General features: G+C 33.7%; 1 protein-coding gene across 2 annotated transcripts in view; it reads right to left on the bottom strand.

Annotated features, from left to right (window-relative positions):
- Window positions 1-26,112, bottom strand: part of prkceb (protein kinase C, epsilon b) — a 126,218-nt gene that overhangs the window by 26,719 nt on the left and 73,387 nt on the right. For both annotated transcript variants that reach the window (XM_051125430.1, XM_051125431.1), the window contains 2 exons: window positions 23,788-23,961; window positions 1,259-1,413 (listed from right to left, as the gene is read on the bottom strand). In XM_051125430.1, the coding sequence (XP_050981387.1) occupies window positions 1,259-1,413; window positions 23,788-23,961 (329 nt within the window). The remainder of the gene's footprint in view (window positions 1-1,258; window positions 1,414-23,787; window positions 23,962-26,112) is intronic.

Raw genomic sequence — 26,112 nt, 5'->3', positions numbered from 1 at the left:
ACTGTCCAAAATTATCATAGGTTTGCATATTATTTGCATGCAACTTTATTTTGTAGTTACTGTGTTATGCATATTATTTCACAGTGAAATGACAAATGAATCTGCATTACAGATTGATTTGTCATTACAGATTCAGCTTGTCATTTTCTTGTCATTCTATCCAAAAACATTATAGGTTTTCATGCAGCTTTATTTTGCAGTCCTAGAGTCATGCATATGCTTTTATAATGGAATGACAAATGAATCTGAATTACAGATTTATATTCAGATTCAGATTCAGCTTGTCATTTTCTAATCATACTGTCCAAAACTATAATAGGTTTGTATGTTGCTTATGTGCAGACTTCTTTTGAAGTCTTGGCGTCATACTTACGATTCTACACTGGAATGACAAACGAATCTGTATTAAGGATTCCAAAAGCATTACAGATTTGTTGTTTATGTGCAGCTTTATTCTGTAGTGTTGGAATCATACAGTGATTCTGTATCACAATCTGAATTACAGATTCGGTTCTCATTCTTTATTTTGTTGTGTTGATGTCATGCATTCAGTTTCACTGTAAATTTATGTGTATGATGCCAGCACTAGAAAATAAAGCATACAAACTCAGGATATTTTTAGAAAGTTAAGATGGATTCCACATTAAAAAGCCAGTGGTGGATAAAAATGATCCCAAGGAAAGCCTGGCCTTCCAGCCCCAGAAGCACTGCCCGTTGTGTGTGGTTAATGACATACAATTGAGAAGGTAAACAAACTGTCTGGGAACGAATAAATCATTGCACATAGCTCATCAAAGTAAACAACCTGAGGTAAACAAGGCAGACAAGGGCTCCTGTCTCTGAGCAAAATAGCTCCTAAAGATACAACGCACCATGCCAGAGCCAGTTCATGTGATACAGACTGCATTTGATTCGCTTCAGACCTAATCTGTTCAGGATTGCGTGACAGCCCGCTAAGAAAATAAATGATCTGGATTCCGGATTAAACTTGAGCAAACACTTGGAACGGATGGCTAATTTTTCATCCAAAAATGATCAGGCTAAAATTTCACTAAATTTGGAATGTATCTTTTGTGCGTTACAATGGTATTTTGGCTGAGGTGTTTCAAGACATTCCATTCTTTTGGTTACTTGACAATGATGCTATGTCTATCAGTGAGACAAACAGAAGAAGTTTATGGTTTGGAATCAAACACTGCCTGAATGTTCTTTGACCTTTGGCCTTCTTCAGTGGCCAGTTGCCTAGCAATGAATTTACCTGTAAATGACCCCATTTTGGTGCAGGAACATGAGGGCTGAGGTCATCTCAGCAGCATAAAACCGGGAACGAGCTTCATCGAATTTGCGCGAACGTTGGATCTGAAACATCAGGTCTCCGCCATTCACATATTCCATGACGAAGAACAAACGGTCCTAAAGAGAAGAAACAGAGGAAACAGGTTCATTACTTGACTCAGTAACAGCTAATTGTTTCATTCAAACCTATTCATCATTGTTCAGAAGTATTCTTCTTTAAGCAAACATCACTGCATCCTGAAATCAGAACCTTTTGGTGTCTGCATACAATTAGGAATGGGAATCACAGGGAATTTACAGATTCTCTCTCTGATTTCGAATCAAATTATGACTACAGTTCCTTAAGGATCCCATTATTATTATTATTATTATTATTTTGAGAAACATTCTGTACAAACAAAAATACTAACAGTCAACAGTATTTCTGGTAGATCATTAATTTTAAGACTGACACGATAGTGCTAGACTGCAGTGTTAGACTGATTCATGCTGTACTGATTCACAAATCATGAAATGTAGATTTGCTGGTCTTTTTGGCTACAGTGGGCAAACTACTATACGAATGAAAATACTAAAACTCAACACTGTTTTTGGTAAAACACTATTAATTTTGAAACTGACATGATAGTGTTAGACTGCAACGTTAGACTGATTCATACTGTACTGATTCACAAATCATGAAATAGAGATTTGCTGGTCTTTTTGGCTACAATGGGAAAACTACTATACAAATGAAAATACTAAAACTCGACACTGTTTTTGGTAAAACACAATTAATTTTGAAACTGACATGATAGTGCTAGACTGCAACGTTAGACTGATTCATAAAGTACTGATTCACAAATCATGAGATGGAGATTTTCAGATCTTTTTGGGTTCAACGGGCAAACTACTATACAAATGAAAATACTAAAACTCAACACTGTTTTTGGTAAAACACATTAATTTTAAAACTGAGATGATAGTGCTAGACTGCGACGTTAGACTGATTCATGAAGTACTGATTCACAAATCATGAGATGGAGATTTTCAGGTCTTTTTGGCTACAATGGGAAAACTACTATACAAATGAAAATACTAAAACTCAACACTGTTTTTGGTAAAACACAATTAATTTTGAAACTGACATGATAGTGCTAGACTGCAACGATAGACTGATTCATAAAGTACTGATTCACAAATCATGAGATGGAGATTTTCAGATCTTTTTGGCTACAACGGGCAAACTACTATAAAAATGAAAATACTAAAACTCAACACTGTTTTTGGTAAAACACATTCATTTTAAAACTGACATGATAGTGCTAGACTGCGACGTTAGACTGATTCATGAAGTACTGATTCACAAATCATGAGGTGGAGATTTTCAGGTCTTTTTGGCTACAACGGGCAAACTACTATACAAATGAAAATACTAAAACTCAACATTGTTTTTGGTAAAACACTTAATTTTAAAACTGACATGATAGTGCTAGACTGTGACTTTAGACTAATTCATAAAGTACTGATTCACAAATCATGAGATGGAGATTTGCTGGTCTTTTTGGCTACAACGGGCAAACTACTATACAAATGAAAATACTAAAACTCAACACTGTTTTTGGTAAAACACATTCATTTTAAAACTGACATGATAGTGCTAGACTGTGACGTTAGATTGATTCATAAAGTAATGATTCACAAATCATGAGATGGAGATTTGCAGGTCTTTTTGGCTACAATGGGCAAACTACTATACAAATGAAAATGCTAAAACCATTAAAAATGGTAAAACATTCATTTTGATATGGACATTATAGTGTTAGACTAAGATGTTAGACTGATTCATACTGATTCAAAAGCCATGAGATGGAGATTTGTGAGTCTTTTAGACTGAACCATTACAAAGAAACATTTAATTATTAAAATAAAAATGAACCAGTTGAAAATAATGATTTAATGACAAACCAGAAATCACTCCAAATCATTTGCGTGAGGCTATATATTCCAGATCATAATTATAACTCAATATATTATCAGGAGCCATGAGTATTAATTTTTTGTTGCCTGTATATGCTTTTTTTTTTGACTCTCAAAGTGCTGGTAGCTGTTGACTTGCATTGTATGAATCACCACTGACCATGGTTTCAGCTAAAAAATCTTCTTCACTGCTCTACTGAAGAAAAAAGTCACCTACATCTTGAATTGCCTGAGGGTGTGTAAAGTAACAGCAAATTTTCATTTTTCTATGGATTATCCCTTTAAGAGTAATTTGTTCCATTTACATTTTAATAGAGTGATCCAACTTTCAAGAACATTTAAAAGAACCATAAAAAATCATGAAAATCATGTGTTTCCTTTTTTTTTAAGAATCTGTTTCTTATTTTTCAGCCCTAAAGGATTCAAACATGGGGGAATGCACTTTCAAATGAAAATCATTTTTGAGAGATTATGAAATCCAACTATCAACCGCAGCTGGGGTTAGAAGACAAGGCCGTAGAATAGAATATAAATGTTGAAAAGTTCAGAGTCAGTGAGAAAAGACAAAGCCTTAGAAGCATCCAGCAGCCGTTCTCAGAAAACATGAACCCGTTGCCCTGTACGGCTGAATAGAATACATCTCATTATCTTCAGTGGGTCATGCACATCATTTCAAAGAATCAAGATGTATATCAAACCCACACAAACTGCTAGTCCAGCTATGTGACTCATGCCCTAGTCAGCAGATGTAAAGATTGGCTCAAGAAATATTCTGAACTGTGAACGCAAAATAGACGTTCATTCGGCTGTAAGGAGAAGACTCGACTTGCATCTTTCTGCAAAGGCCTACTTAAAAATGGAAAAGGATACATCAAAGAATTGTTTAAATAATACGACTCTGAAAAAAAAAAATATTACGAAAACCCCTGAATAAACAAAGGAAGATATTTCACATGCAATGTGAGCGGTTCATTGAGTTCACAGTGCATTGTTTGCATATTTTTCATGTTGCAAATCAGAAAATTCAGACTTGCTATGAAAAAAGGCTTTGGGGTATGGAGAATATTTCCTTTAATGTTCAATTAGTCTAATCCCATTTTCCTTGCTACCTGTTTCTTCCCTCAGAATTTATTCAAGAATCATCAGAACAGAAGTGTAGGTGATATTTTCAGCTACTCAGTCAGAATGATATGCTGATGTTTTTGAATTGAAATCATGATTTTATTGAAATCTTATGTCTTAGGTAATTATGGGCCAGCCTGCCCTGGTTGTCCTTTTGCTATGAAAGCGAATTTAAACAGGATGCTGAAATAGTTTGTTTAAAATGTGCCCAGAGTCACAGCAACGGCCCACCCAATCAAATGCCAATAAACATTTCCTGCCTCTAATTAGAAATGTACAGATACTGGCGTCCCCGCGCCGTGCAAGAGAAAAGGCCCGATCGACAGATAAACCACCAAGACCCAACAAGCCGGTCTAACAGAGTGTATCAGCCGGCCTTCATCTGTGCTACATATGAATATGAGTGTTAAAGTACAACTTAATGCTGGAATACACTAAACTTTACTCAGATTCCATCCAGTCAGGAAATCAGAAATGTTTGAAATTCTGAGCCAATTTTAGAACACACTGTTTTCATTTTCATGCATCTTCTAGCAACAACATACATACTTCTGCCTGTGTTCGGAAAGACCTGAAAGTCCCATTTTAAAAGTCGCTTAAATGTATTACATAACAAAAACACCAAAACACTCTATAAAAGAACATTCTTCTACATGCTTCAGAAAAAAACACAACTTTCTAAGGCATTGCTTGACAACAGTCATGAAAGTGCATCGCTTAAAGAAAAAGAGTGCAAACACTGAGTGTTACTGCAGCTTGCTTTTGTTAACTGGTGTTGGCTGAAGTTGTGCCCCACTTTTCTTCATGGTAATTGTTGTTCCCCACAGTGAGATTACCACACTCCGCACTAGCTTAACAAATGACTAGCTTTGTTAGGCTGATAGCAACAGGAAATAATTATAATTTCAGTACAGAGTGTTTTGTATGTGTGGCCCTGGAAATTAATCAAGAATGTTTATCCTAGTCCAAAGCCATAGCTTATAAGAAATCACATACAAGGAGTCCAGAAATCTAAGAGTACTAATTAAGTGGTTTCAGTTTTGCATGCTTTTCTAATTTAATAAAAAGAAAATTGGCATACAAAAAACAAACGTAATCACGTTTGAAGAATTCCGTGCTGTCATGTGAAATGGTCACATCTGTAAAACTCCATAGTAAAAATAAAATTAATTTATTCTTAATAATTTTTTTTTTTTTTTACTTTTTTTTGCAACATTACTCATTACATCATTACATCATTAATCTTTACAGCTGATTTGTTGCTTAATTATTATTGGTGCTTAAATATTAATGTTTCTTATTATTATGAGTGCTGAAAATGTTTTTGCCACTTAATATCTTTGTGGAAACTGTTTGAATTTATTTGGAATGTAAATCTTTTGTAACATTAAAGTATATAGATTTACTGTCATTTTCAATCAATTTAATGTAACATTTAAAACATTTATACTTTCTTTCTTTTCTTTTTTTTTTTTTTAAATTGCACTTAACCATAACTTTGATAATGAGAAATGAGCAGCAAATCAGCATATTAGAATGATTTCTAAAGGATCATGTGACATGAGGACTAATGATGCTGAAAATTCAGCTTTGCATCACAGCTATACATAACAATATACATTTTAAAATATATTATGATAAAATGTATGTACTGTATTTATTGTAGAAATGATCCTAATACATGCATTATATTATAATATAATGTGAAAACATAAGAACAGTATTTAAATGAAAAGGACCCTTATTGTGTTTGTTATAAGGGCCTTTTCTATACAAACACAGTCATTTTCTCTCTCTTTGATGCTTGAGGTTCAGGTGAAGGTGAATGCCATGCGCTGTGCGCTGTATCAGAGACTCAAATGATGAAAGCTGAGGCACTGTGTTTCTAAAGCAAAGGTTTCATTCAGAACAAACAGTCTTACTTCAGTAATCACGATCTGAAATTCAGATAAAAACTAACTAAAAATGGCCCAGATACAGAAAATATCCCCATTTTTATCTATTTATTTGATCAAAAATACATTAAAAACATTGATATTATGGATAAAATTATTACAATCTAAAACAACTGTTTTCTATTTGAATATATTTTGAAATGTAATTTATTCCCGTGATGCAAAGCTGAATTTTCAGCATCATTACTTCAGTCTTCAGAGTCACATGATGCCTCAGAAATCAGTCTGACGTGCTGCTCAAGAAACATTTATTATTATTTTCAATGCTGAAAACAGTGCTTCTCAATATTTCCTTAATGTTTTTTGGTAACACTTCATTTTACAGTTTTTTAACTAGTTGCTTATTAGCATGCACATGCATTACTAGAATATAAGCCATTTATTAGTACTAATTAAGCACATATTAATGCCTTATTCTACATGACCTTATTCTACATCCCTAATCCTACCCAATACCTAAATTTAACAACTACCCTACTATTAATAAGCAGCAAATTATGAATTTATTAAGTGAAAAGTCGTAGTTAATAGTGTGTAAGTGTTCCCTATTCTAAAGTGTTACCTGTTTTTCTTACCTGCCAGTTTTTTGAAATTGAGATTTTGGACGAGATACAACTATTTGAAAATCTGGAATCTGAGGGTGCACAATCATCTCCATCATTCAGCTGGCAAAACTTCTGAGTGCATTAAATATTGCAGCAAATGCCAAAAATATAATACACACATTTGTCTTGGGAAACTGACAAATAGAGTCGGTCTAGACCGTGTCGAATAGACTTAGTACAAGAGAAGCAGTGAACTCATGTGAAGTAGTAAATCAACACTCACTGCTACCAGTAACTCTTAACACACACTCCTCTGGCCAAGATGCTGTCACTCTTCATTTCATGATGCTTGTCATTACAGCAGGAATGTCTCTCTCAGAACAACACGCTCTTTACACAGCTTACATGCAGGAGCCGTGTTGCACTCTCTCTCTCTCTCTGTCCATCACAATGTTCTTAACTGGCCCATTCGGATGCTTTTTCAGGTTTGAGCAAGTCGCTGTTTTATATAAAACGCTGTGTCTGAGAACACTCAGTTCTGTGAGGAATGTTTATACATACAGAAAAAAGCTTATTAAGCTCAGTGTAGCAGAGGGTGATGAAAAACACGAAGCTGGGTAAACAGGGCTTTGCGAGCACCTGATAACGGCTTGTGGTATTCTGGTGTCTTACATGGATGCAACCTGATACTTCACAAATATGAAAACAAAGGGATATTTATACACCTAGCGTACTGTAAATGCAGCTAAACATGAGCTGGGCATGATTTGTTATGACAAGAAGTCATGGAATTATAGTTTCTGCTAAAATAAACAATAGAATTCATTGAAAGTTGACCATCTGCCTTTCTATTATCTGGAGGAATTACACTGCAGGACCTAAATAAAGAGCATGCAAGTAGATGCACATACACTACAAACTTGAACCCACAGCAGGAGGTAAAATGCTGCCTTTTCTTTACACACATGCTTGAGGAAATGTCTTTTTCCTGTTGTGGTGCCCTGCTTTGTGTCTGACAGGATTAAAGTGAGGCACTTTCCTGTAATAGCTGATAAGCAAAATTCACAATAATCCAAAGGAAAAAGGTTGTAGATTTCTTTGAGGTTGATTTTAAAGCAGTATGTTTTAAAACCATTTTTTTCGAAGGCTTCCCCATAGTCCAACACAAAATTTAATGATACCTATAAACACAGTAGGTATTTTTACTAAGACATTTCCTTCAATATGTCTAATGTAATTGCGACAAAACTTTTATTAACAGAAATTAGGAGCATTGATGTATTAACCATAACTCATTGTGTGATTCCAGAAAGTGTTGGGGACGATTCTGACAAGCTGCACATTAAAGAACACAAACGCAACATTTCCATAACGACCGGCGCAATCTAACAAGAACAGCGCAAGGTCCTTTTTTTGGGGGGGTGTTAAATAATGCCACAAATACCAGTACATTGATGAGTGCAAATCTTAGTAAATCGCATTCTGTGATTTATTTAAATACTCTCCTTCCATTAGGGAAACTCAACAAATGCATATTCAATAAGGTGAGTCACAAAAATAACTGTGTCTTTTTATCACAAATTTCCCAGTGCATTTCTTTAGTAAATCCTGACAGTAGTTTTTTAATGCCAATGGCCTGACGATTGTTTTTTACACATTACTGTGCGATTTAATCTGTGTTTAATATTGATTCAACAACATTTAATTCAAATGTCAACTCAATCTTTAATATTTTGGCATTTCTTTATGATAGAAAAGCTACAGCCACTGTAATAAGGTTTAAACTTTTATTTCCAAAATTGCAATAAACAGTTAGCATATTGAAAAAGATAGTCATGTATTCTCCTGTGTTTTTGTAGGTTTATAATCGATTTATCTTACAAATCTGATGAAATACCACACATTGCATTACCAGATGAAAGTTATAATAAACCCAAACTCACAACAACATGCCAAGAGGGAGTCTGAGATGCTCCACACATATAAATGATAACAATTTGTGTAGCAGCGTTTACTGTGAGCTGCTCTAAGATGTAGTACATAACCTACACGCATGTAAATAATGAAAGCACATATATTAAACCTGCAGCACATATATTTATTTAATTGAATCATAGCATTTGTGAATTCTTAATAGCATTATGCTTTATTAAAATTTGAAATGGGTTTAATATGTGGAATGTGCCACTTCGGGTATTTTGCAGATTACTCGACACGGGGAAAATACAATCGAGGATTTTTAAAAATCAAATAGAATACTCAAATAGAATCGAGGAATCATTGCAGCCCTAATGGAGACTGACACAGAAGAAATTACTGAATAAAGTTATTTTTGTTTTCTTTGTGCACAAAAAAATGGTTTTCAAAGCTTCATAAAATTAGGATTGAACTACTGATGTCACATGTACTATTTTATCATTGTCCTTATTACCTTTCTGGGCCTTGAACGTGTCGGTTGCATTGCTGTCTGTGCAGGGTCAGAAAGCTCTCGGATTTCATCAATAATATCTTAAAGGAGAAGTCCACTTCCAAAATAAAGATTTACACATAATGTACTCACCCCCTTGTCATCCAAGATGTTTTCAAGAACATTTCAGGATTTTTCTCCATATAATGGACTGATATGGTGCCCCGATTTTGAACTTCCAAAATGCAGTTTAAATGCGGCTTCAAAGGATCCCAAATGCAGTTGTAAACAATCCCAACCTGGGATCATTTACAACCACATTTGGGATCATCTGAAGCTGCATTTAAACTACATTTTGGAAGTTCAAAATCAGGGCACCATAGAAGTCCACTATATGGAGAAAAATGCTTAAATGTTTTCCTAAAAAAACATAATTTCTTTGCAACTGAACAAAGAAAGACATGAACATCTTGGATGACAAGGGCGTGAGTAAATTATATGTGAATCTTTGTTTTGGAAGTGGACTTCTCCTTTAATTTGTGTTCCAAAGATGAACAAAGGTCTTACAGTTTTGGAATGACATGAGGGTGAGTAATTAATCACAGAATATTAATTTCTGGGTGAACTATCCCTTTAAAATGGCCTCTGTGCTATTATAACTAAATTAGCAAATGTTTCAAATAACTCATATAAGAAACTCATATTTACTGTTACAACTTAAATATTTAAAAAAAAATGCACAGTACTGGCACCTTTCTCTATCTTACCCTGCTCTCTGTATTTTTTTTTTATGTACACTCATACTGCAACAACAAAACAAATTCAAAATCTGTCATCATATACAAAACACATTCACTGCAAACTAATGCTCTTCTTTCTTCACTTTGTAAAGCCCCCAATGACGACTTAACAAAAACAGATCTCTTTTCACATATAAAAGTAATTAACTAGGAATTCAGTCCAGTTTGCGAAATAAATACAATTCTTTGCTTGTGAAAACAAGCTGCAGTCGCACATTTAATTCTATTCCTCAGCAATAAATTCCTCCTTATTACTATGAGAAAGGGAAAAAAAATCAGATCAAATGCACAAAATCCATTTATCACTCAAGAATATTCCATTAAGGGCACTGAAATGAAAACACATTCTGGACTTGATCCATTAACAGAGTCACTTCTCACTTGTAAATGGAGACTTAAAGAGACAGTTCAGTCAAAAATGAAAATTCTGTCATCATTTATTCACCCTCCACTTGTTCTGAACCTGTATGAGTTTTTTTCCTCTGTTGAGCACAAAAAAAGATACACTGAAGAATGCATATAAACAAACAGTTGATGGTTGCCATTGGCTTACATAGTATTTCAATAGCTTGTCTTCCTATACAAAACCTTTGTGTTTAACACTCATACAGGCTTGGAATGACACGAGAGTGAGTAAACACCGACAGATTTTTCATTTTTGGGCAAACTGTCTTTTTAAGGACTGTAAATCAAAGCATGCATCTGTGATATGTGTGAACTGTGTGTATTTGGCGTCTTCTTCTGGCAGGTACGGCTGCCTACAGATGTCACAAAGTGGACGGCTCAATCTGACTGCGATTAATGGAGCGACTAAGGAACATAAATGTGAGGGATCCTGGCCAAGACATCTGGGAACGCTCCAACCTGCTGTCCAAGAGCAGAGATGAGCCAAAGACAGGAAGACATGTCATTCCACGACCTCGGTTAAGAAGTTAAGTGTGGGAGTATAAACTACCCAGATTGGAACAAGTGTCCATAAGAACTTTGAGAACAACTTCCAAAAAAGCAGGGGAAAAAATGATTTCAGATATAAACAATCTTGGAATTTTTTTTTTCTCTCGCTCTCTCGCTGCCTGACGTTTTTCAGCTTCATAGGTTTCCATATGCGCTCCATGGCTGCTTGTATAATGTTATTTACATTGCTTAGCTGTAATTAGGTGGATAAGAGCTGTACTGTGATCCTGAGGCTGATTGCCGTCTGAAAATCATGATAAAACTCTAGTTCATTAGCAGTGCACATTTTATGAACAACCTTTCTGCTCATGTCATGCCTTTACTTTATAAATAAGGCTTCTCCTCTGAAACACCATTTATGCAGTCGCTGCCAGCTTTATCCAAAAAGGTGACTTGCATTCATGGTATTCGTTTATTAGTGAGTGTGTTCCGTTGAAACTCATGAACTCATGACCTCAGTGCTGCTACCACTTTTTAAAACTTTTTTGAAGAAACTTTAATGTATCCTGCTTAAACCAGCTATTTTCAGCTTAAACCAGCTGAAACTACACAACCAGCCTAGTTTTAGCTGTTTTTTAGCTCTTTTTTTACTAAATCAATTTGTGTCAAATGTTTTTTTAGCTGGTTGTTAACTGGTTTTGTTAAATCAGGTAGTCTTAGCTTTGCTAAACTGGCTGGTTTTAACTGGTTTTGAACTGATTTTTAGCTGGCTTTTGCTAAATCAGCTTTTTTTTGCTGGCTTTTTACTAAATCTGCAGGTTTTAAGTGGTTTAAGCTGTTTTTAGCTGGACTTTTTTTTCATTCGTGTTAACAATATGTTAAATCATGTTAAAACATGTTAGCAAATCGTGCTAGCAACATGGTAACCATGCTATAATCATGCTAGTACCCTGGTGAAGAAAACAGCATATGCTGGTAGGTATGTTTTGATGCTGGTTTAAGCTGGTCTTTTGCTGGTTTTTGCTGGTCATGTTGCTGGTCAAGGACCAGCTTAAACCAGCATCAAAACCTACCCTTTTTCACCAGGGTAACATGTTAATCATGCTAAAAACATGCTAGTAACTTGCTAATTATCATATAAACATGTTAATTACTTGTTACTAGTTAATTGTTTTGTTAGCAATATGCTAGCAACATGCTAATCATGCTAAAAACATGCTAGTAACTTGCTAATTATCATATAAACATGCTAACAACATAATAATCATGCTAGTAACATTCTAGCAGCATGTTAAACAAGCTATAATGCCAATGTTGCTAAAACATGCTATTAACATGCTAATCATGCTAAAACAACATGGTAGAAACATGCTAACAACATGGTAAACATACTATAAACATGTTACTAACTTGCTAATCATGCTAGCGACATGTTAACAACACGATAATCATGCGAGAATCATGCTAGTAACATTCTAATCATGTTAAAACATGCTAGCAACATGCTAATTATGCTAACAACATGCTAGCAACATGTTAATTATGTTAAAACATGCTACCTACATGCTAATCATGCTAAAAACATGCTAGCAACATTCTATTCTTGCTAGAATCATGCTAGTAACATGCTTATCATGTTAGAATCATGGTAGTAACATGATAATCATGCCAAAAACATGTTTATAACATGCTACCTACATGTTAATCATGCAATAATAATATAAATAATAATAACAATAATAAAAAATGCTAGCAACATACTAGTAACTTATGTTAGCAACATAGAATTCATGCTAGAATGATGCTAGTAATATGTGTATCATGTTAAAACATGCTAGCAACATGCTAGTGATGCTAGAAACATGTTAGCAACATGCTAGCAACTTGCAAAAAAATACTATTAAAATGCTAGTAACATGCTAAGCATGCTTGCAACATGCCAATCATGCTAGAAACATATTATTAACATGCTAATCATGCTAACATACTATCAACAAGATAATTATGCTAGAAACATGCTAGCAACATACTAACTTGTTAATTATGTTGGCAACATGTTTATCATACTATGAACTAAAGTAAACTGACTAAACTAAATGTACACTATTGTTCAACAATTTTAAGTCAGTAAGGTTTTTTATTTAAAAGTTTTATTCATCAAGGATGCAATATATTTATCAAAATTGTCAGTAAAAACATTTATAATTCTACAAAATAATCTTTATATGTAGATCTATATAAATCTTTATATCTCAAATAATTCCAAATTAGCATAATAGAATGATGAATCATGTGACATTAAAGACTGAAATAATGATGCTGAAAATTCAGCTTTGTATCACAGAAATAAATTACATTTTAAAATATATTACAATAGAAAACAGGTATTTTAAATTGTAATAATATTTCACAATATAAGTGTTTTTACTGTATTTTTGGTAACGATTTTACAGACCCAAAACTTTTAAATGGTAGCGTATAATGCTTATGCAAAGCACTGTGAATTAAATATGCTAGAGTATTAAACTTGCTTTATTATTAGTTATGGTTACATTTTTTTTGCACTCTTTTCTCATGTTCGATATACACCAAATATTTATAGAGCACTGTAAGCGATGAGTTAAAGAGTATCTATGGGGAAAGTCTACCAGAGGGTTACATAAGTGGGGATCAGCGCAGGACCTCGGCTTTGCTGATGCTGAGGCTGTTTCTGAGGGTGAGGGGCAGAGCAAGTCCGGGCAAAGGCGTCCTCAGCAGTGCCTGATGGCAAATTAGGCATTGAGGGAACATGAAATGGAGCGAGAAACGGAGCATGTCAACAAGAGGTCAGCCTGCCATGCTACGTGTGAGGCAACAAAGAGCTGATGAGAGAAAACAAGAAAAAAAAAAAAATGAAAGAAAAAAGAAAGGAACACACACCTGCATTCATTCAGTTCAAGATCTGATTAAACATAAAACGCTGTAGACCGCATGTGTGTAATCTGTGTCCAAAACCAAATCTGCGATAAATCAAATCTGTACCTAATCTGCAATCATTAGGTCTATAAATGTACACTTCTGAACAAAACTATCTCAAATTTCTGACTTAGATTTTGTATCTCAGGTGAATTTTCCTCATATGTATCAGAGAATTTCCTCATATTTAACATACTATAATGCAGCATCAGATGTTGCTGCATTAGTCATTATATGTCATATGCAAAATGGTGTAATGCAAAATATTTGGTCCAAGTGGGCCCAACCAAGAAGTGTGTGTGTATGTGTGTGTGTGTGTGAGAGAGAGAGAGAGAGTAGAAAAGAAAACAAACAGCATATGGAATACACATCAGGCCTGATAAGCATCAGAACCACATTATGTAAGGCTAATGGCAATCACCTTCTTCTGGTACAAAATAAACACATAAACAAATCCCTCCAAAACAAACTTCACTTCAAAATATTACAGATATAAATGTGAATTACTATATTTTTTCTAAGCAAGACTACATTCCCTGCATGGATCGGACCAAAAACACAATTTAAGTTGTTTTTTTATCTTCTTGTTCAGTACATTAATTTCAATGTTTTATTCTAGATATCACATTTTAGTTTTACATACTGTTTTCTACTTTATCACATGATCCATCAGAAACCATTCTAATATGCTGCTTTGCTTCTCAAACAACATTTCTAATTATTATCAATGTTGAAAACAGTTGTGCTGCTTTATATTTTAAAGGAAATTGATACTGTTTCCCCTCAGGATACATTAATTAATAAATAGAAATTTGAAAACAACAGCATTTATACAGTGTTCTGATGTGTCTGATGCAATGGTCATATATTGTTTTGCTGCTATATGTAAGAACATTAAAAGCATATCCTCCTATACGTAAATGATTAGAAGAATAACAAATTGCAGTTAATGGTGAAAGTACTTGCTCTACATACCAGTGTGTTTTTGATTATATTAATGAATTAAAATAATACTATAGCAAATATCAGCATGCAAAGACTTTTTCTTCTTAGAATTGCATGATATAAACTTAACCCTTGTGCAACATTTTGGACATTTTTGTCCTTTTCAGTCTTGTTTTTTGTGATCATTTCGCCCGTGTTATTGCCAGCTGCATTTTGGACAAAAATGTCCCTCATTAAACTGCTATTTTTAATTGCAGTGCCATTCAACTGTAATGCTATTTTTCAATGCTATTTTTGTTAATAGACTTTTATTCTGTTGGCAAGGCTTCAAAATTAAAAACTGTACCATTTTTTTACCAGATGGTTTTTTCAGGTTTGGCCAATAAAGCAAATGCTCGCTTTATTCCCGTTTTCTGCTTCTGCAAATTATAGAGCAAATTGGATAAATAATGCAGCTATAATTGTGTGGGTGTGTTTGTATGTGTGTCATAAAAAAAAAATAGTGTGTGTGCGTGTGCGTTCTTGTAATATTTGAGAGAGAAAACACTACTGCAAACCACAAATCCAACCACTGTGTGCACCAGCGGAGTTTTGCTGGCCTCTAATGGGGAAAATTTGGTACTGCGTATAAACAAAATCTTCCTGAAAGCTCATTTTTTGAGATATCAACCTTAAATTTGGAACACAACTTGTTTAGATTTATGGCTTTATTTTCTAGCAGGTTTAGAGTTCAACATATTTCATAAAATACATATTTTATATAAAATATTGTTCATAAAGCATTTTCATAAACTTAAACCTCTATAACTTTTTTTTTACTTGGGTCTTCTTTAAAATGAGACCAAACAACTTAGATTTATGGATTAGATTTAGACTTAGATTTTTGATTTTCTAGCAGGTTTAGAGTTCAACATGTTTCATAAAATATGCCTTATATAAAAGCATTTTCATAAACTTAATGAGACCAACTTAGGTCTGTGCTCCCAAGTTTCAAATGTTTATGACAGTTTTTTGTCATGGACATTTTTGACTACTGTGGACCTATGTGTAACTTTTTTTTATTGATGCCCAAGGGTTTAATAAAGAAAAAAAGTCAGATTTGCAAGATTTTATCTCAGTTGCAATTGTGATTTTACATCATACAATTCTGAAAAGTCAGAATGCGAGTTTATATTTTGCAATTTAGATTTTTTTCCTGCAATGCTGACTTTATTTCTCAGAATTGCAAGTTTTTGTCTTGCAGTTCTGACTTTTTAACTCGCAGTTGCGAGTCTATATCTCACAATTCCGAGAACAAAAATCAGAATTGACCAGTGTAGACACAGTGAGCCACACAAATGCACGTGAACACTGAATTCTGTTCACTTCCGCATCTATTTGTGCCTGAAATGACACATACGTGCAAAACTATGTCAAAATGCACGTCTCTGCGAGTTTCCTCGTAAATACAGTTGCTTATGGCTTAGGTGAAGGTAAACAACTGAGAAAGAAAATGGATGTGTAACAGTATAATCGTGACTGTTAATCAAACAACAAAACACATAAAAAAAAATCTCTTTTGTGGCTTTAACACAGATTTATTAGATTTAATTTATACAGTGAATACTATGCAGTTTTATTTTAGATTTGATTATTAAATTTCTGTCCTTTAATACTGTTAGACTTACCGGAAAAAATATAAAGCACTGTTTATTTCATTTGTAGCTTTATTATATTTATCTATGTTTGTAATTTGTTTATTTTCTATGCTTCTCCTATAAAATCACCTCAATCACTGATTTTTTTCCCAAATAGAGCTATTCAAGTCATCAAATGTTTTTTTTCATATCACAATATATATCGCAGAAAAACAAAATATCGCAATGTGAGTTTTTTCCAATATTGTGCAGCCCTACTACATACCAGTGTTTTTGATTATATTAGTAAATTAAAATAATATAATATGAAGCAAATATCAGCATGCAAAGACTTTTTTCTTAGAATTGCATGATATAAACTTGCAATTGCAAGTTAAGTCAGAATTGCAAGATATAGACATCAAGACATCACATAACTCTGAGAAAAAAGTCAGAATTGTGAGATAAAAACATGCAATTCTGACTTTTTCTTGCAATTGCGAGTTTATATGTTGCAATTTTGATTTTTTTTTCTTGCAATGCTGACTTTATTTCTCAGAATTTACAACTGAATCCTTTTTAATTTGTGATAATTTTGCACTGATAAGGGACAACACAAACTACGAAAACATATTTTATTGCATAAACAGTTTATACAAATTTCCGACTCATCAAAATATCCACCATTATCAGCTATTACAGCTTTGTGTAATCTGGGCCTAAATTCATTGTATTCTAAACTTAATTGGCAATCAACTGTTGAAGCTATTAAGGTGTGCTGACCCAAAAATCTTTTAAAAACCTGGGCCAAGTTTAAAGCAGTAACCAGGCATCACAGCTGGCAAAGGGGCATGTCTGACTTTGACATGTATATATTGCCATTATTATGTAATCAAAATGAAAATTATTGCTGGTCTTCAATGATAATGTCAAGTTACTTTAATGTATTTGCACCAAAAAATGCTAAGGATTTATGCTGATATTGTCCAAAACCACACTTTGCCAGGGGTGTTTCAAACTTTTGGAGGACAGTGTATGTTCATGTCTTGCAGTTCTGACTTTATAACTCGCAATTGCGACTTTATATCTTACAATTCCAAGAAGAAAAAAATCTAAACTGTGAGATGTAAATGCACAATTGTGGGGGGAAAAGTCAAAACTGAGATAAAAAATGCAATAAAGGTAGAAATGTTGAAGTGTTTAAAGCCGCGTCATTAAAATATATGTGTTGGACTTTTAAAAAATAAGCCAACTAACCTGAGAGATATTTACTAGAGTAAAAAGTGTAGCAACTAGCCCTGGTTTATTAGGTTGGCTTGAGAAAGCCTTTTTATTATTATTCTTCTTAGCCAAATTTCAGAACACTTCTCCTCCTAGAGCTTTCACGCTAGAACCACCAAACTCAGCCCATATCTTCAGACTGATCCGACTCGGGTTGCCGTATCTTTTCTAACCGATCCGACCTATAGTTTTCATAAAATTAAAGATTAAAAATCATAAAAATCCCATAGACTTACATTGACGGAATGTTCAAAACTTAAACTCCCAGAATCCCTTGAGACTAAATCAAGACTCTATGCACTATTTCTAATCAATTCAAACTTCCATTCTAATATTTCTAATCTATTTATTTATCTAGCCAAGTCTAGCAACTAGAATCATGCTAATAACTTGCTAATCATGCTAGAAACGTGCTAGCAACATGGTAATCATACTAGAATCATGCTAGAAACATGCTCGCAACATACTAGTAACTTAATCATGCTAGAAACATGCTACCAACCTGCTAATCATGCTAGAAACATCCTAGCAACTTACTAATCATGCCAGAAACATCCTAGCCACTTGCTAATCATACTACAATCATGTTAGAAACATGTTACCACCTGCTAATCATGCTAGAAACATGCTAGCAACTTGCTAATCACACTAGAAACGTGCTAGCAACCTTCTAATCATGCTAGAAACATGCTAGCAACTTGTTAATCATGCTAGAAACATGCTAGCAACTTACTAATCATTCTAGAAATGTGCTAGTAACCTGCTAATCATGCTAGAAACATGCTAGCAACTTGTTAATCATGCTAGAAACATGCTAGCAACTTACTTATCATTCTAGAAACGTGCTAGCAACCTGCTAATCATGCTAGAAACATGCTAGCAACTTGTTAATCATGCTAGCAACTTTGTGGTCCGGTTTTCTTAAGCCAACTTAAAATTTGTCTTGACAAACTTTTTTATCTAGTTATTATTGCCATTTGTCAGTCCAATGATATATCAGTAGTCTAATGCTAATCATACTACAATCATGCTAGAAACATGCTAGCAAATTTGCTAATCGTGCTAGAAACGTGCTACCAACCTGCTAATCATGCTACAAACATTCTAGCAACTTGCTAATCATGCTAGAAACATGCTACCAACCTGCTAATCATGCTACAAACATTCTAGCAACTTGCTAATCATGCTAGAAACATGCTAGCAACTTGCTAATCACACTAGAATCGTGCTAGCAACCTGCTAATCATACTAGAAACATGCTAGCAACTTGTTAATCATTCTAGAAACGTGCTAGAAACCTGCTAATCATGCTACAAACGTGCTAGCAACTTGCTAATCATGCTAGAAACATGCTAGCAACTTGCTAATCATGCTAGAAACGTGCTAGCAACCTGCTAATCATGCTACAAACATTCTAGCAACTTGCTAATCATGCTAGAAACATGCTACCAACCTGCTAATCATGCTACAAACATTCTAGCAACTTGCTAATCATGCTAGAAACATGCTAGCAACTTGCTAATCACACTAGAATCGTGCTAGCAACCTGCTAATCATACTAGAAACATGCTAGCAACTTGTTAATCATTCTAGAAACGTGCTAGAAACCTGCTAATCATGCTACAAACGTGCTAGCAACTTGCTAATCATGCTAGAAACATGCTAGCAACTTGCTAATCATGCTAGAAACGTGCTAGCAACCTGCTAATCATGCTAGAAACATGCTAGCAACTTGTTAATCATTCTAGAAACGTGCTAGCAACTTGCTAATCGTGCTAGAAACATGCTAGCAACTTGTTAATTATTTGAGAAAGGTGCTAGCATCTTGCTAATCATGCTAGAAACATGCTAGCAACTTGTTAAACATGCTAGAAATGTGCTAGCAAACTGCTAATAATGCTAGAAACATGCTAGCAACTTGCTAATCATTCTAGAAACGTGCTAGCAACTTGCTAATCACGCTAGAAACGTTCTAGCAACCTGCTAATCATGCTAGAAACATGTTAGCAACTTGCTAATCATTCTAGAAACGTGCTAGCAACCTGCTAATCACGTTAGAAACCTGCTAGCAACCTGCTAATCATGCAGGAAACATGCTAGCAACTTGCTAATCATGCTAGCAATCTTCTGGTCCGGCTTTCTCAAGCCAACTTAAAGTTTGTCTTGACAAACTTTTTTTTTTTTTTTATCTAGTTATTATTGGCATTTGTCAGTCCAATGATATATCAGTAGTGTGTGTGTGTTTATTTTAGTATCACTGACATACTATTATAGTTTTTATTAACATTTTAAATTAGTTTTATTTTTATATTTTCCGTATTCATCAATTTAGTTAAACTTTTAGTAATTCTGCTGTGTTTTTGTCATTTTTAATACTTTTTTATGTGTCTATATAGTTTTTATTATTTTTTATTTCAGTTTCAGTTTTACTTAAATACATCAAGTTAAACTAAATTAAAATAATAAACGGCTGAAATAGAAATTATTGAATCATTCATTCATTTTTTTTTTTTTTATTTTAGAAGTAATGCAAATGGTTTTAAATGGTTTTAATTTTATCTTCAGTTTTAGTCTTAGTTAACTCCAATAAACCTGTAAAGGCCCGTTCACACCAAGATAACAGTAACACTGTACAATAAGGTGTCATTTGTTAACATTAGTTAATGTATGAACTAACATGAGTGAACAATACATTTTTAAATATATATATATATTTTTTTATTAATCTTTGTAAATGTTAGATGATAAATATACAGTCGCTCATTGTTTGTTCTTGTTAGTTCACAGTGCATTAACTAACAAACAGAAGCAAACACAACTTGTGATTTTGGTTTGTGACGATATCGTTTCTCTGTGTATTTTTCGTTATAGCTGTGGACACTGCTATTCTTTACTACTGATAACGATTTTTAGAACAATATCTTTATCGTTATCATCTTTGGTGTGAACAGGCTTTAATAGTGGTCTAGCGGTTCCACATATTAAAACGAATCCAGAACATGCATTTCCCGATCTCATTCCCCCATCATTTTCTGTCACGGCACTACTCGCCCTATAAATACAGCCGAAGCGATTAAACAGCGGTGACCGTCCTCAATGTCACTTTGAGTTAGAGCTCATCACGACTAGGGTCTTTAAGGGCTTTCGAAGGTCATCTTGTCCTTCTCCACCCTTTCTACCTTCTTTCATCCTACACTCGGCCTTTTCCTCCTGCCCGCGCTCGTTCCCCTCCTCTTCCCCGCCTCCTCCCACTCGTGTTCGCAGTAAAGGACACAATGTTCTTTTTGCTTGTTTGGGGAAACTGCAGAAGTAAATAAATTAGAGGAGTGGAGGATGCCGTCATGATGGCTGACTCCAGGTTTTAGTGGAGGAAAATAAACACGATGTTCATGTGAGTTTAGGCCTGGCCGCGATTCTCAAACAGTCGGCTCTATCTAAAACAATTATCACACCAGCAGACCGAAAGAGACTGAACGTGACCTAATGCGGACGGGTTTATCTGATGTGGGCTTATTATAGACCATAAAAGAAATGTTCCCTTCAAACAGGTGCTTGGCCTTCTGTGTGACCAAGCGTTTGTGTGTGTGTGTATGTGATCAGCTGCATCCAGTAGCAGTTTGCAAAATAAATACGAACATTTAGAATTATGAGGAGTCACTGCAATACATAAAGCATTTACCACCAGTGATATTTAACTGGATGAGACTTATGTGTCTTAGGAAATTGGTTCACACACATTTTGATCAATAAATCACCATAACTGGATAATCATCATTGTATACGGAATACATTCACAAAGAGAAACAGAGAATTATTTAATAGCTGATAACAACTGTATAAATGTATTGTCAATATACAAATGTTCATGAACCTGAAAATTAATTTAAAATCTGTAAATAGAGCCCAGCTTTAAAAAGACAGACATAACATTCTTCTACTATATTCAGTAAAACTACATCACTTGATTTTTAAGGGTAAAAGGGTTACAATAAGGGTAATAATAATAATAATAATAATAATAATTATTATTATTATATTAAATTATAATAAGTCATTATAAAATAATATTATTATGCAATTATAACAGTAATGTTGTAAAATAATAATAATAATAATAGCAATAATAGTAATAATAATAAATAATAACAATAACAATAAAAATTATATTACTGTAAAAGTATGAAAACTAATAACATTAATATTAATATTAATTAATCTAAATGATAAAAATAATATTATATAAAATAATAATAATAAAATATTAAATAATAATGACAATAAAATAACAACAATAATAAAAATTATTATTATAAAATTATAAATAAAAAATAAATAAAAATAATAACAATTAATATTTTTATAATTATAAAAGTAATATTAATATAAATTTACAAATATTTATATAAAATAATAATAATAAAATAGTATTAATGTAAAAGTTTTTAACATTAAATCTAATTAATAATATCTGTATATTTTTTATTTAGTTAGTCTGGTTTTATTTGGTAAATTAATTATTTGTAAAAAAGGATTACATCATTATATTATATATTTAATTTAATAATAATTTTTATGGTATAAAAATAATATATTATATTAATAATCATATTAATTATTATTATAGATATTATATTATAGCCATTTAGTCTTTTTGGCTTTATTACCTTCATACCTGTATGTTTGTTTATTTAATTAGACTTTTTTTTTTTTTTTTTTTTTTTAAAAAAGGGTTACATTAAGGGTTACAATAATAATAATAATAATAATAATAATAATAATAATAATAATAATAATAATTATTATTATTATTATTATTATTATTTTTATTATTATTATTATTGAATAAAAAATATTATTGTTAAAAATGTATATTATTAAATTATTTTTAAAATATAAACTAATATAATAGCTTTTTAGTTAGTCTGGTATTATTTGGTAAAATAATTATAATTATATTTATTTAATTGTTGTTTGACATTTTTCATGATTACATTAAAATTTTTATTTTGTATATTTGCACTTATTCATTTTAGGTAATTTAAGTAAATGTACATGTAGGTTAGGGGGCTTTTTATAGATCTACTGATAACAAGAAATGAAAGTACACAAATATGTATTCATTTTATCAATATTTTATTTCATTTTTAAGGCAAAATTATTGCAGCAACCCTAAATGTTTATTTTAGGTTTATTGTATTATTCTCATTTCAGTATGAGAACCTATTGTTTTTATGGCTGGTTTTCATTTTATTTAAAAGCCTTGTTAGCTGGAAACCTGACTATCCAAACTTTTTTTTTTTTTTTTAATTGTTGTTTGACATTTTTAATGATATATATAAATGTTTTCCATTTAGTGTTCCTATGTTTAGTGTTTCAGTTCAGCTATTTTAGGGAATTTAAGAAAAACAAAGTGCAAGTATGTTGAAGTGCCTTTTATAGTTCCTCTAATAATAAAAAGAAACAGAAGTGCATTAATAAATATTTTTTTTTTTTTTTTTTTTTTTTCATATCTAGTTTCAAGGCATGAAATTAGAGCAGCAACTTTTAGCAGTTTAGTTTAGGTTTATTATATTGTTCTCATTTCAGTATAGGAACCTTTTTCTGTTTTTATGGCTGGGTTTTATTTTAGTTAAAAGTCTTGTCAGCTGTAAATCTGGTTATCCAAATAAAATAAAAAATAAGCTTAAATGTTTAAAATGCGTCCTTGATGACCTGATCTGTTTTTGTGACTATTCCCCAAGCCACAATCTTGCCCTTTTCAGATAAAGAGCTAAACAGTCATATCTCCAAAATGGGACAAATGAGCATCAAAGCTACAATCAAGAGTTGCTTTCTGAATACTTGACAGCATGTAATATTACGGCTCCATCTAGTGGCAGTCTGCAAAACATCATTTTTAAATAAGCAAAATATTTTGCTAGGTAGTGACTAACTGGTTCGTTGTGCATTCTGCTTGTTATTTTAGACTTTGTAATAAGGAACTGACACTAGAGCAGAAAAGCTGTCTCTTACCTTCGTCTGAAAGCAGCAGTAAAGTTGGGTCAGGTACGGGTGTTTTCTGGCCAGCGCTAAAATGCGTTTCTCAGTCATAGTGCAGTCCACATCATCGTCCTGCAGGATGACATCTTTCTTCAACACTTTCACCGCATAAACCTCATCAGTGCCTCTTAACTCTGCAAGCATCACCTGAACACAAGACAACCGGCCTTTATTACAAACCAAACTATAGTCACACTGCTGACGGGAAACAAAATCAGTCCTTAAAGGGATAGTTCACCAAAAAATGCAAATTATTAGGGTGATTTACTCATCCTAGGTGTATATGAATTTCTTCTTTCAGACGAATACAATCGGAAATATAGCTGCAAGCAGCAATTACAGAGGTTCAAGCACTTAAGGCATTTCAGCATATATGGAAAAAGACATCACATATTATTTAGCATCTAAATCAATGATTATAAAGCATTTTTGGCATATCCAGGTAATTTACCATGGAATAGGGTGACTAGACGTGCCAGTTCTCTGGGACACGTGTCCCTGGGAAGTGGCACGTCTGGTCACCCTACCATAGAAATACCCCTTGAAACTTTGCATGCTTGTTTAGAATGGCCTGTGGCATGTGCACAGCACATTTCGTGAAATTTTCCTTAACTCCTTCATGGAGTTTTCCTTTAGGCTTTTGGGTAAATTTTGGGTAAATTTGGACAGGCCTATTTTCTAAACGACCCCATTATAGCTTCCCAAAGGGTAAATTTCAGCATGTTTTGATAATTATTGACCTAGAGAGTCCAGAGAATTGTACTGCAGTGATTTTTCCAGATTGAGTGAAAAACCTTCGCAGAAGTAGTTTTTTTTTTCCCATCTTCTCAATCATTTAACAAACGATTCGATTGACAGCAGTGGCTGTCTGGAATGAGGAGCTGTATTGTATGATATGAATATTGTATGCATGTGTGAAAAACCATGCGACGTACAATCGTTTACGCCCTTGAAAAATGCAATATCGCCCACCAGTGGCAGATTTCTTTCACATTTCTCTCAGACCTTTGGGGTCATGAGTCGAACAGGCCCACAGAGTTTCATTCCAATCAGCCTTTGTTAACCTTGTCTAACAGGTGCTCACAATTCGTTGGCTAATGGCGGCCATGTTTTTTGAGATACGCAAATGTCCTTGTAAACACGTGTGGCACTTCGGACCAAGACCGTGCACAATAATTTTCATGTTGATAGGACAAATGGTTGTGCAGTTACAGATATTTTTATGTTTTCTCCCCTCTTATAGCGCCACCAAGTGGCCAAGCTCCACATTTTTTCCCCTGTGATCTCAGATTGAGCACTTACATAAGTGTTGTGAGTTTGGCGAAGATATCTCATTCCATTTAGGTGTTATAGGTATTTTACTAAAAGTGGCCCTGCCCCTTTCAAACGTTTTGGCGTCCCTTTGCGACGGTGATTCGAAAGTTCAACTTTTTTATATATATATATATATATATATATAAATATTGATATTCACTCTCCAATGAATCTTTCTGCACTGGTTTGGTTCCATTCGGGCAAAAAACCTAAGACTAGTTCGCAAAAGCAGTTTTTTTAAAAAAATGCAAAATACCCGAACATTTCGCCACGAGTGCGTTTTGTTCAGCATTGGCCAAGGATTCCAATGACATAAGACACTTGAGCCTGCGACTGACGGTTTAGGAGTTATGAGTGGCTTCGTACTTTTGACCGCTGTAGCGCCCCCGTCAGGCCGATTAGGGCAAGCCTTCGTTGCATTGTAGGCGGTGTGAGTACTACCATCCCTCCAAGTTTCAAGTCTCTACGACTTACGGTTTGGTCTGGACGAAGACCATTCCAACAATTACTAACAATTTCTAACAACTGCTACACACTTGAACCCCTAATCATATTAAAAAGTGTCCTGGCTCTTCCAAGATTTATAATGGCAGTGAATGGCTGTTGAGATTTTGAAGTCCAATAAAGTGCATCCATTCATCATAAAAAGTACTCCACACATCTCAGGGAGGTTATTAAAGTCCTTCTAAAGTGAACTAATGTGTTTTTGTAAGAAAAATACACATATTTAAAAGTTTTTAAACCGTAATCTCTGATGAATGTGGAAGCACAGTGGACAAAGCAAAACAAAACACTGGTCAAGAATTAGAAGTACAAAACAAGGATTTGCAAAGAAAAATGTTAAAGGATTTCGATATAAGCCAAGTGGAGACTGGTTTTCCTTTGCTGTAAACAAAACTTGGTTCTCATGAGACTAGCATATTCTCACCTGAGTACGCTACGCCTACATCCTGTCATCCGCTGGAGCGCCACTCTTTTTATAAT

The sequence above is a fragment of the Labeo rohita genome, chromosome 13 (assembly GCF_022985175.1).
Source record: "Labeo rohita strain BAU-BD-2019 chromosome 13, IGBB_LRoh.1.0, whole genome shotgun sequence".
Classification (NCBI taxonomy): domain Eukaryota; kingdom Metazoa; phylum Chordata; class Actinopteri; order Cypriniformes; family Cyprinidae; genus Labeo; species Labeo rohita.
The sequence above is the reverse complement of the archived record's forward strand: the minus strand, read 5'-3'. Positions and strand labels throughout refer to the sequence as shown.